General features: G+C 38.2%; 1 protein-coding gene across 2 annotated transcripts in view; it reads right to left on the reverse strand.

Moving 5' to 3' along the window:
• The window catches only part of FBN1 (fibrillin 1), a 158,934-nt gene that overhangs the window by 98,278 nt on the left and 47,325 nt on the right, over positions 1–13,331 (reverse strand). For both annotated transcript variants that reach the window (XM_030014786.2, XM_030014785.2), the window contains exons 7-8: positions 4,715–4,912; positions 1,297–1,422 (exon numbers count right to left, since the gene is read on the reverse strand). In XM_030014786.2, the coding sequence (XP_029870646.1) occupies positions 1,297–1,422; positions 4,715–4,912 (324 nt within the window). The remainder of the gene's footprint in view (positions 1–1,296; positions 1,423–4,714; positions 4,913–13,331) is intronic.

A 13,331-nucleotide genomic window follows, 5' to 3' on the forward strand; every position in this document is an offset into this window, starting at 1 on the left:
ATTCAGCAATCAAAAAATACCATAGGAATGTTTATACAGTGCAGCCTACACAAGCCTACAGTTCTTAGTTTTTCAAGTACTAATACTTAACAAGGCACATGTTCAGTCTTTCCTATTCACCATGTTCTTGGTACTTCATCCACAGAAGGAAACACTTGCAATGTTGTTCTACCCTAAATGTGGGTTACTTTCTGCCAAAACCATTGGCAATCAATATGAAAACCATGCTGTGTACAAACTCTTCTGAAATTGCTTTCCCTAACCTGCAATTAAATTATGAAGTTTTGCTTGAAATAGGGATTTTTCTTTTGAAAGAGTAAGTCATAATTCTTCCAAAACGACTAAAAAATTTTGAGTGCTTCTTTAAAGGCACCTGATGCAAGAAAGGGTGGTGGATGCACACCTTACTCTCAAAGTCACACACTTTTATAATATTGAAAGTTGGCACTCCAAAATCACTAACCACTTATGCAACTCGTCTGCTCAAATTAATTTAATTTTAGTCTGATGATTGAAAGGAGAATCAGTTGTAAGAGTTTAAACACTACCTGGACTTCACTGTAAAGAAGATGAATCAAAATTGTGCAACTGACACATTTTAGTACTATGCTCCTTATGTATCCAAAATTCTCTTAAAGCAAAGGAGACTTCTACGCCTGATTATTATATTATAGAGAGAAAAGATACTATCAAATCACAGTTAAAAACTAGCAAGATTCCATAATCATGCACTGCAAATTTCCACGCTAGTATCTAGCACCTGCTGTACTTCCAAAATAGGATGACCAATAAGGAAAGATAAAATGTTTGTCCTTCTTTAACATCTGCAACTCTAAGGATGAGATTAGAACATAGTCCTGCAGTCTTCACTCAGCAGTGTTGAACTCCCATTAATGTTAAATACAGTTTACCTTAGTAGGCGGGAATGTGTTGAACCTTCCAGTCATATACACTTTTTGGTTAAAAGATCCACACAGAGACATGTGCCTCAAGCATTTCTAAAGCAACATATCGGTTAAAAAGTATTTTTAGTTCTAAAGTTTAATTTGTTTCAGATGTACCTTAAGTCTGTAAAATGTTACATGAATAAAAGGCTGGAAAAAGCTGCAGGGCCAGTATTTAAGATTCTCTGGTTTAGAAGGAGAAAGGACCATTATTCCTATTTGTTGTGAAGAAAGCTATTTGCATATTCAAGGCAGAAGAGACTGGAAAGTTTGTTACAAACTTCTAAACAAAGTTGGCCCCCAACAGACGACTTTTCCCCCTTTACTTTCAGTAAGTTCTAAAAGTTCTTACCATCGCATTTTTGTGTCACTTCATTAAACTTGTGTCCAGCTGGGCATTTGCACTCAAAAGATCCAACAGTATTAATGCAATTTCCCCCTTGACAGATCCCAGGGATGGCCTGGCATTCATCCACATCTATCATACAAAAAAGGAGAAAACACCCACTTTTAATTCATTTCTCAGGAACAGCCATAATAATTTGTCTACACAGAAATTAAAGTAAATATGCCTAAATCCATTCTTCACCCATCATAATATTATGATACTTGCTTGCGAAGACAGACACTAATTTTGTAATTACTCTATGCAAAGTATGATTAAGTACAGTACTCTAAATATTTTCTGCAAGAAATCGCATGGTTATTATTGTTACAGACATTAAACATCTAACTGCTATTGCTTTGTTTTTCCAAAACATCTGGGGAATGGTGTGCAGAGAACACTGCCTGCCAAAACCCAGGTTCCTTTGAAGAATCTGAAGCTGGGCACCCAAAATCTCTTGCCCCTTGGAAAATCTTGGCAAATCCATACAGTGCATAGCCCACCAGCACAGAGATGGAGGAGCCACAGAGTAACAGTGTGCAATGTGCATGGAGACAGCCTCATGGAGAGGCAAGGGGAACGGCATAGTCATTATTGATGGAAATTATTAACTCATCACTCCAGTAAGATCAGCACCAATGAGCTTAGGCTGCAGTTAGGATTTGACTCAAGAAGTTTCATAGCCATAAGTAATGTCTCAGGAGGAATTATTAATGACCTGCTTAGACATTCATAAATTTGGAAGGTTTTTTCCCTTTTATTTCTCTCTCTTCGCTTTTAATTTTTTTCACTCAAGAAAACAAAACAACAAAGATGGTATCACAGGCTAGGTAGGAAGCTCAAGACAAACATTTTCAATTGGCCCCGGTTTTTGGCCTCACAGCTATTTTAGCACACGTGTATCATCACTTAGCTGCGAAAGTGTTACTACAGCTTAGTAACAGCTAGAGAAAAGAGACTAAAGGAGGAGGAGTGGCCTTGCAATAGGAGACAGTGGAGGTCTGGCTCACGGTCCCCAGCGGCTGCCCTGTGTCCACTGCTCCCTGTCCTTCAGAAGCAAACAGAGCACTCGCCACTCTCCAACCCAAACGCCTGCGCTTCCCCCATCTCCCCAAGGACTACCAGCTGCTGCTGGTAAAACCCGGTTTCTTGAATTCTTGGGCCTCACACTAGGATTGGTTTCAATGCAGGGACACAAGCTGAAGGAGATGACGCCTTCAAATCTCCCTTTATAAATCCCAGAGAGCCAGCTGCAATGTGTCTTGTAGTCTGAAAAGCAAAGTATTATGTCTGTACAAAAGGCCAAGAGGCAATTTCCCTGGGAGCCACAAGTAGGAAGCTTCAGGAACGCCAAGGGGCATATCTGTACCACATTGCAGAGCGTTAAGATCCCTGGGCCGACTGAACTGGGTCGGGGGGTGCAGCAGCAGAGCCAGAGCAGTGCTGTGCCTGAGCTAACTGCTGTGCTGGGAGGCACAGAGAACTAGCACAGCCTCAGCACCCTCAACACAGCCACATCGCTGCTGGGACTTGAGCTACAGTGATATGCTGTGCTTTAACAATAATCAGCCAGACTTCATGGCACTGTACTGACTTTAAAAAAAAAAATGATTGAAAAAATAGAAGCCATGCTCCTGAGTCACGATGTCTGTTCCAAAATCCCACCTTTTGGCTTTCATTTTCCTCCTTTGTATCTTTAAAAAATCTCAGCTGTGATATTAATTTAACTTTCAGCCAAAGTCAAACTGTGGGCAGTGATATTCTATTTACCTTTTAAAATAAACTTGCCCTCCCCTCCTTTTTATTTTTTCTGACTTCTCCACACAATAATAACAGTCCCTTTTTCTCTTCAGAGAACCTGGATTTTATTTAACCTGCTTTCCTTTATTTAGATTGCATATGGATGTGAAATCCATGAAATGTCTTCAGTCTGAATGGATGTTATCTGATTTCAAAAAGACTGGATTTACTACAATTGCATGAAAAATAAAGCTAATATGTGGTTCCATAGCAGATCTGTTGAAATTATGAACACATTACAAGAGAAGGGAAAACTGGAAAGTACAAGTTAAACACATAGGGCCAAAACTGTGTTGGCATCACATAAAGATTAGCATAAATGTAGCTGCATGCTAAGAAATGTGCAGCAAGCAGAAGTAGCCTTATTCTGAACTGCACAAACCCATTGGAGAGGTCACTGCAGCTTTTCCATGACACAAACAAGAGGGATATAACTAGGTGTGGCATGAGTTCAGGGGTGTGGGCCACATTTTTATGCACATCAGATTTCAGAAGTGTCCAGAACCTCGATTCACAGATTTCTGCACAATTTAGTTCTGACCTTCAGTGAGAGAGGGAACAGAATAGCTGAGGTCAAAATACGTGCACATTATGTGGCATACACAAACATGCCCACCTCGAAGTTCATCATGCCTGTCTGCAGGCACCAACGAGGACTTGGCGTGTGACAGAGGATATCTACTTTTTTAATGCAATGGAATGCCTTGAAGTCCTTCAGAGGAATTTCATGATTAAATAAAATTACTCTATAGATTTATAATCTTTATCTCCCCTATTTTAAAAAATATTGTAACTTATTAGAAAATGTTAGACAGATTGAAATAAACTAGCCCCAAAGATATGGTCCTGGGAATGTATAATACACATCAGTTCAATACATAGCTGCCCCTGTTAACTTTCTCCTGTTTCCTGCCAGACATCCAGACAATAAAAGAATTTATACAGCTGGAAGCATTAGAATAAAAGCCAAAAGCAGTGTAAGGACTTTCTATGGTAAGGCATGCTCTGAAAGAAGTAAGCAACATCTGGGTGGATTTTACAATTTGAAACAAATGCAAATGCATTTCCAGAATTGTATAAAATATATAACAGGGCATTTCAAATGGCACAACAAGCACTTTTCTCCAGGTTGAAGCAGTGTAGCTCGACAGATAAGACACCCAAGATGAATCCAAAATCAACAAATTTTAGCTACAAAATCCCACACTGGATAAATTGAACAGTATTGCCACAGATTGATTTTTGCATGTTTTGAGTGCTTTCTGAAACAGAGTAAATTCCACCACAGAATGATCAAGTGGTACGCTCAGAAAAACACCATTACAGAACCAAGGGAAAGGGCTGCTGGCAGTGAGAAATTCATTAAGATGCTGGCTGCTCTCACATGACCTAAGTTACTAATGTACTCACTTGAACATCAGGCACTCACTGAATCATGAAGTAATGCATCTGACAATGTTTTTCCATTCTTCACACATATAGCTGAGAATGGCTTAGGACAGGTTATTCACAGCAGTGTAACTCAATTAAGATTAATCCAGTAACAATTTCAGCAGCTTTTGGGGAAGCTTTGCTGCTAACTTACCTTGACAGGCCCCAGTTCGAATGTTTGGAATGAAGCCTCGGCGGCAGGGATGTGGCTGGGCAGGACACATTTCACAGGGGTGGCCCCATGCTCTCCCAACTGTTGCACAGCAAAGGGTTTTTGTGCAGACTATTCCACTGAGCTGTCCCTGGCACATCTGGTTGGTTACCAAAGTGAAACAAGGGCCGGTCCTGTAATCTGCACCAAAGACAGGAAACCTAATCAGCATCACAATAAAAATACACAACAAAACTCATAATAAAGCAAAACAGCACATTTAGTCAAGTCTTCTGCACACAAATTGCCCACCAGCCCATCAATTTTACTTAGCAGTGTTCTGCAGAGGATTTTTCTCAAGTTTTCTTCTCATTCAAATCCACTGAAAATAAGCAGCTCTATAAATACATTGCGACTATTTTACCAGGAGTATTAAACACTTAAGATTCTGCAGGTCCCCTTTGCTGCTTGGTTTAACCTCTAGTAATACTCTTTGGGGGGTCTTTTCATCAGTTTGTTTTAAATATTCAGTGCATTAATTAAAATAATACTGATAAAAGAGTTCGGATATGTTTATTTCCACAAGTGTTCTCAAATGAGTCTCAAGGGAAGAGAATACAGACTGCAGGAAGTTTTTTGAGGACAGTTTTCACTGTTATTCAGGCATATGCTGTACCAGATACGTGGGTAAGCTTTGCCTACAGCTGAGTGGAGGGCATGTGGAACACATCTGCTTTGATTTGTTTATGGTAGGACAGACCAGTTAGCCAACAGACAGAATTAAACTAAGATGTTAATAAAATACTAGTAGGCTTTATTTTGTTCCATTCTCCAAGGGCAAAAATGAAACAGTGGTACTGCCAGCTCCTGCTGTCTCCTGTACATCCGGGGTGCACGCTCCAGTTAATTCTTCACAAGTGACCCTAAAATGTTTTTTCTGTTATGGTGCACCAGGACAGAGTCCAGCATCTGTAAGCATAGCCAACAAATTATGAACCTGATGCTTGTCTGTACTGAAATAGCTACCAGGTGCCTCAGCCAAGGTCACTAAGTAATCCACACTGCCTTATAGTCATGACATTATAAATTCCTCCAATTTCATGCCACTTCCAAACTTTGCTAACAATGTTTCCACTAAACCATTGATAAAAAGTGTTAAATAGGGCATAAATAAGAACGGATGCTTTTCCCACTTGCCCCATCTCCCGACACCAGATGCACCTTGAAACCTATCATTTAACTAATCTTCATACCAATCCAGAGACGCTGTGTCCATACACTATAATTCTGCTGATTAATCAAGCCACTCTTAGATATAATAAATAAAATGGCTTACAGAATTCCTATAAGCTATAGAGTACTGCTATATTGCTACTATTATCTTCATCTATTAAACACAATCTTCTCAGAAAGGATATCAAGTTAGTTTGAAAGACCTATTTCTGATAAACTTGTGCTAAATGACACTAAATAACATTTACTCTTCTTTAACTATGTATTACATCCTATAATTGCTATTCTATCTTTTGCACGTTTAACAGGCCTATAATCACCCAGATCATCTATTTTCCTTTTAAAATATTGGAACAACAATAATTTTCTTCCAGCCTCTGGAAATTTGTCCTGTATTTCCAGATTTATGGAGAATTAACCTGCATGATATGAGAGCCCTTTAGCTAGCTCTTTTCAGTCTCCCTGGTGCTGGTTAGCTGGACTAGCCGTATAAAAATATGTAAATGCAAATACTGCTGTTTAATGTCATCCTTAAATGCTATCAGACTGCAAATATAAAATTTCTGTGCTATCCTCTCCAAACAGTACAGCTACATTTACTGAACACCTCTCCCTCTTCTTCCCTAGCAATTCTGTCAGTCTTATCATGAAATGGGTCAGAATCTCCGATAACATCTCTCTTACCCTTGGATAATTAATTCCTTTTCATCGCCTTAATTTTTTTTGGCTTGGTATTTCTCATTGTGTCCCTTCACTTTGGATATTAATTTTCTACACTACAGCTTCTATCAAGTTCTTTCCCCATTTTTAAGCATTTTTGTAACTGCTTTCATTTTTCTAGTCAGACAGGCTTGCTTTGTTTTTCTCAAAACTTATATCGCCTTCTTTCTCATTTCTCATGGTAGAAATGCAGCTTTGGAAGCATGTAGTACAAACCCAAATATTACCAGCTTTATCCTATTCCTTCAACACACAAATGAATACAAATAAGTCATGATCAATTATACCTATCAATTAAAAAATTTTAGTTCCCATATTGATTCTTCATCCTTGAACAAAATGAGAATGCATGCTTTAGTGTATGCAAAACTCCCAATATTAAAAGTCCTAATATTAAAACAATAGATGACAATTTCTTTAGAAACACCACAGTTTTGTGTCAGCAAGAGGAAATCTCCAGTGTACGTCCTCAGAATGAAATCCCTCATTGTTGATTGTCCCTATGCCGTTTATATATAGACGGTTTAAAAAGGAGTCATTTTGTTCTCTGTTGCAGCGGGAAGCACACGTCAGACAGCAGTGAATAACCCATCTTGTATTTTATGGTAGAATATGAATAGATCAGCATTTACGATTGTTTGCTTTCAAGCTATAAATGACTTAGCAGTGGCTAATATGACTTAGAAATACGGTGAACCCAATGAAGTTAACTTTATAATCATGCAAATCTTTCCACAAGGTTTCAGTAACAAGAGGGTCAAATATGCACCCAAAACCAAGCAAATACAGCTCCTATTTGTTATTGTCCAAGTTCACAGCATTTTAGTATGGAGAATTATAGACTTTATTTTCACCTAATCTTTTGTCTTGATAAATTTTATTCTTAATACTCAGTTTTCTGCTGAGTACAGCTTTCCTTCTATTTTCTCAAATACAATCTTTCACCTTTTCACAAGTAAGATTTTCTTTTGCATTCTTAATGGAAACTTCTAAAGGTCAGAAAATGCATGAGAAAAAGATCATTTGAATGTACACACCGACCTGGGGCCACAGAGAAATCCACACTTCAAGTCCATTTTTTTTATAGAGGCTTAATAAAAAGAGCTCTAAAATTAAAGCATTCTTCATATTGAGTTTATGATTTTTTGACACATTACAAGATGAAGGCCTATGAGAAGGAAACGGGATTCCACTAACACGATGGCAAAATGAAAAGAGAATGGTATCACAGGTAAAGAGATTTCCTTGACTTACAACATATTCCTTGAAGGTGTTTGATTTTATGAATTACACTGATTTCAGAAGATGCAGTAAACCCTAGGGTCTATGCTGTGAGGCACTTATTTGGGATATGAGCTTAAAACCCCAATCTTTATTTTGTAACAACAAAGTTTCCTCATACATTCGTGTCATTTGCAATTACTCAAACTACTTCAATGAGTAAAGCTCAAACACAAGGTTCCAAGTGATCAGTCAGTAGTTGAAAAGAGAGAAAGGGAAAAATATAGCCAGAAAAACTATTACACATTTTATTTGGGTTTTTTTTTCCAGAGGTAATTTCATTTTAACTGAAGAATGTTGAGACTTGAAATTATTTTAGTAAAATGATTTTTTAAAGATGTGCAACTAATAATTCAAATGTTTTAAGTCACTTCTAATGCAAATTTCAGCATGTGCAAGCAGCCTTCAGTAAGACATTAGTCATGGTTATCTAACAACTTTATCTGCTTCTTCACATACTTCTTAGCTATTTTGATAAGGAATAATTCCACAGGGAGCCTCAGACAACTGAGAAGATGGCAGAAACTGTAAAACCACATTAAGTTCATATACTGTCAAAAAAAGCAAGAGGGCAATAGAATGAGGCTGGTTTACACCATGCAAGAATCCAGCTTATTAAGTCCACAGGAAAGAATCAAACGGCATTTTGATGTAAAGCTCATTCCTGTTTCAGCCACAATCCTCAAATTAATTTTAGTTATCTTCTCAAAAGATCCTTTATGTTCCTTAAAGCACCAGAGAGACTGCTGAAATATGTAGTACTGGCAGGCTTTGATCAAAACCAAGCACAGCAATAAATAATGATAATTGTTCCAAGCAATGCTGGACAGCACCAAAGAGACTCCAAGCACCAGGATAATGAAGAATTTCTACACCAGATAGACATCTTAAGCCCTCAGTTCATGTTAACCTCTGTTTGTTTTCAAGCACAATATAGGTTTTAATGTAACAATACAGTTTAAAAAATTTTTGAAGTAATGGAACCCAGATTAAACAATTATGCTAGTGCAAGGATGCTGAATGAAATTCTGGTCACTCTTTCCTCCAAGATTCATTCCTTATAAATCTCCTATAAAGAGTTCTTGATGTTTCAAATTAACAGCCAGATTTTGCAAACTCGTAACCACCTGTTAAGGAGGCTGACAGACTCCTCCACCCCTGTTAAAATAAATGGAAACTGAATGGGTGCAAAGGTCGAAGGATGGGACCCTAGCAAGCCAGCATTTATCTTATCGTGATCAAGATCTTGTTACTGAAAACAGGAAAATATCATCTCTTGTCATCACAAAGAAATGGAAAACGATAAAATGAGTGCAGTTTTTCCAGTTCTCAGCTCACAGCATGCACAGCTCACACAGCACCTTGTTCTGCACACTGGCTGAGCAGCAAACCCAGAACGTTGCTTGGAGGGAGGAAGCATTCCTCCTAGCTATTAGCACTTCACATGGGTAAATTCTGCATGAACCCCCAAATCCAGCCAAGACTGCCTTGTAACTGAAACCACCCTCAGCAAGGCAAACTGGCAACTTTCCCTTTCTTTAGTACAGGGGAAAAGGGAAAGAAAGGAATATTCCATTATCATACAAGTAATGAAAGAAAGGTCAGAAAGGGCTCTAAGGCAAGTGGAGTACCTTAAAGCTGATCTTTATTACAACTTACTTCCCTGCCTAGCAGTATTTTTTTTCCTGCCGTTTGGTGGGTTGATTGTTTTTTTTTTTACCAGGCGGGGATAAAAGAAGAACATTGGAAATGAGACTGCACAAGGCAGAAACAGAGTCTCGTCTCTGCAAAGCCTACTCAGCGCTGCTCACGTGTGACCCACTGCACTTGATAGCCCATGCCACTGCTTGGCCAGCCATCAGAAAAGAGAATCCCAAGCAGTTGTACCTGAGAATGCTGTTTTGGAAACTGATCTCGCACAGCGAAAGAATAACGCTAGCTAAAATTTTGGCGGTCTGAGTTTCAAGTAGCAGAATCCTTTTAACATGGTACACGACTTCAGGCAAATTTCAACTATTTTTTCTCAGGCATCCAAAATGTGTATTTCTAATGGAAAAAAAAATTTATAGCAATTCTGTTTTTCAATGGCATTCTTAAAGTACAAACAGGAATTTTAAATGGTGAAAGAACTAATAACTATGCAGTTACAAGCAGAAAAAAAAGACGGGGTAATTAAAATGCAGCACTCTGCAGTTGGGTGCAGGAACAGTATGAGAAATCGAGCTTCCATCCTTCCCTGGCCTGGAATGGCAGGTGCTGAGAATGCTCTATTTAAGAAAAGATATCACATCTCTGATATAGAGGGGGAAAATTTGCCTTAAACACAACTTTTAGGTTAGAAAAAGTAGGATTAGGATTAGAAAAACAGATGACAGGGATTCCAAAAATGTCCAGTGGCTAGACACTTATATATGGGAAAAATTAACGGTGAAAAAGAGAACTCAATGTATCAACTCAAAAGTCACCAGTAAGAATGATATGAGAATGACATCAAACAAATTATGGTTTTGGAACAGGAATAAAGACAGTGTTTTAAAAAATTAGCTTTCACTGAGCCAAGAATGAAAAATCTTATATGAATCCTAAAAATACGCACGTATAATCATATTTACCTAAGCTGATTTGGGTGTGCTAGCACAAACAAAACTCCTATCACTTTTCCTGAGTTTAAAAACCAGGAATGGAAGAAATGCGTATCAGATATTATGATCTAAAATCTGAAATAAATGGTGACACAATGGCAGCATAGATGTGGTAAGAAACACCAACTCTTAAAATTTTAGTTCTTTGAGAAGGCCATGTTTCCTGATAGGCTTGGAAACCATATGATACCTCTAACTATACAAACAACTATACTGTTAATGGAAAAAACACAGCTTCCATCACTGTATGTTTCACTGTACTTCAATCATTTCACTCTCTTCAGAGGAGGTAGCAATAGATGATGGAAAAAAACACCATGTGCCTCATTTCAGAAGGCAGGATGTGCTGTGCCTGAAAAGAGAATTTTTGCAGTAAAATTCGAAGAATTACATAGAATCTCAGAACTGACACAAGAGCACGGCATGACCAAGCTGACTGTAGCAGTAAGCATCACCATAGCACAGAGAGTTGCAGAACACAAAGGTTTAGCATTTCAGGCTCAATTTCCAAATGTCCTTCAAAGTGATTCTAGGTATTTTCAGACATACTAAAATCTCCTGATAAGGACAGAGAGAACAAACAGAATGGTTTACACACATACCCTTCCCAAAAGATTATTGCAAACCTGTGTGTGTCACTGTACCAAAGAAACAGGGAAGGGCAATGCGCTCATAACTCCATTTTCACTTGCAAAATGTCCATTTCAGTTGCTTGTGGGCTATCATGAAATCATGTTTTGAATACAGGACTTTGTGGCTTTTAACTGCTGGTCAGAAAAGTGAATGACCATGCTCAGGAACCCATGGGATAACTATTATTTACCTGTGTCTTTCCTAATAGCTAACGTTGCACATCTAGCTTCACAGGCTGAATCAAGACCACACACACAACACAACATTCCCATGTTAGATCAATGCACAGACTTCCAAGCATTTAAAAACTCAGACACAATAATTCTCCATCCACAGGTGACACCAAAATGCCAGTTGATAAACGCATCCAATCACAAGACTTTCTTTTCCACATGGGCCATTTCCTTAAATACTCACTGTTAAGCACTCCCTGTCCTCTCCTCCCCCCAGCCAGACACCATTACTCACCCCAGTCAGATCCCAATGTGTCATCGCTGGAAAGTACATGGCAAAGATATCAGAGGGTGTTCAGATGGAAAGAAAACAAAACTTTGTAAATATTTTAAAACTTATTTCCAGCGATGTCTAACACTTCTTACCAATGAGGTTTGGTTTAGCTGTGGTATGTGAAGAAATTATCACCATGCCACTTCTGTCTGCTCCCTTCCAGTGCCAGAGATAGCTTCACATATTAACAAGACCCTTTCCCAGCTGCTTCAGCGCACAGTGCAGCACAGAGCTCAAATTGCTGAGATTTAACACTGGCTAGCGCTAAGATGTCACTGGAACTAGGGACTCGGAGTGCAACCATTCAGGCACTGTTTCTGGCAGGGGTATAAATCTGGCAGCAGAAGTGTCTCAAAATACCACAGCTGTGCTGCGGACAGATCACAGCTCCAAGCTGCCTTTCGTTATTTTAACAAGAGTAAAAAACATCCATGGAAGCATATCTAACGCTTGCAATAAATAACTTCCCCTGGTATCATAACTCTTTATTCTGTATTAGTCAGCCACAAAAGTTAGTTACTGCCTCATATATTCCAGCCCCAGGAATATTATCCTCTAATTCATGATTCTGATGACCCCATTTCTGCATGTCTTCCTCACCTTTGCTTGTTGCAAATTGTTCTCATATATTGACTTGCTGGCACACTTCAGCCTAAATTTATTTTCCATTCCGTAAGCTGCTTCACAAATCCATTTCTGCACAGATGATCTGTTTAACATGTCTATCTAGCAAATATTATCTAGTCTTCCTAGGATACTGGTTAAAGAACAGGACTTTTAAATAACAGCTTACTAACCATGTGAGACTAACATTATCAGATGCATTTGATGTACAGAACAATTCAGGCTGACCATTTTCAAAAGTATTTTGGCAATCCATTTTCCAGAATAAATATACAACTATTTTCATGCCAATTTTGTTCTTGCAACTGACCCAGTTCTCGAAGTCTGTAACTGAAAAGTAATAACATTACAGTAATAAAATAAAAAAATAATGTTCAAAAAATTATTACAGAATTGGAGTGATTTGTTGCACACATTTTAATCCAACACGCAGACTAAGCATTTCACCAAAATCAAGGCTTTAGCTCTGTTGTTCCCAATTACGTGCGGCAGCAGTCCAAATACAGAAAATTGTTACCACATTTTATTCTTTTCCATGATGAAGAAAACAGTAAGCAATGCAGCTAAATGCAGAATAACTTCTCATTTCTGAATAATCAGTTACCTGACAAACTCTAACCCACCCTACTTTGCTGTATAAGCTACAAAGGAACATTTCTTTGCAGATTTTAATTTTTCCAATTTCTTTCACAGGCTAGCAACAATGAAATAAAATTCTGAGTTGATTTCCATCTCTCTTTTTGCAAAAATGTAACTAACTTTGGTGACATATTTATTGTCAAGACCAGATGATTATTAAGGAGAATGGATTCAATTGAAGAACTCTGGAAGTTTCACGTTAAAAGAACAAGTTGGCTGAAGTTTATTACTACTTTTTAAGAAGAGTTCTTAAGAAGTGCCACGTTATAGAAACTCTCTTAACATACCACAAAGTATTAACTATTAAATAGCAAGATAAAGACAAAGCTAGTAAACGAGCT

This window comes from Aquila chrysaetos, chromosome 5 (genome assembly GCF_900496995.4).
Source record: "Aquila chrysaetos chrysaetos chromosome 5, bAquChr1.4, whole genome shotgun sequence".
In the NCBI taxonomy this organism is placed as follows: Eukaryota; Metazoa; Chordata; class Aves; order Accipitriformes; family Accipitridae; genus Aquila; species Aquila chrysaetos.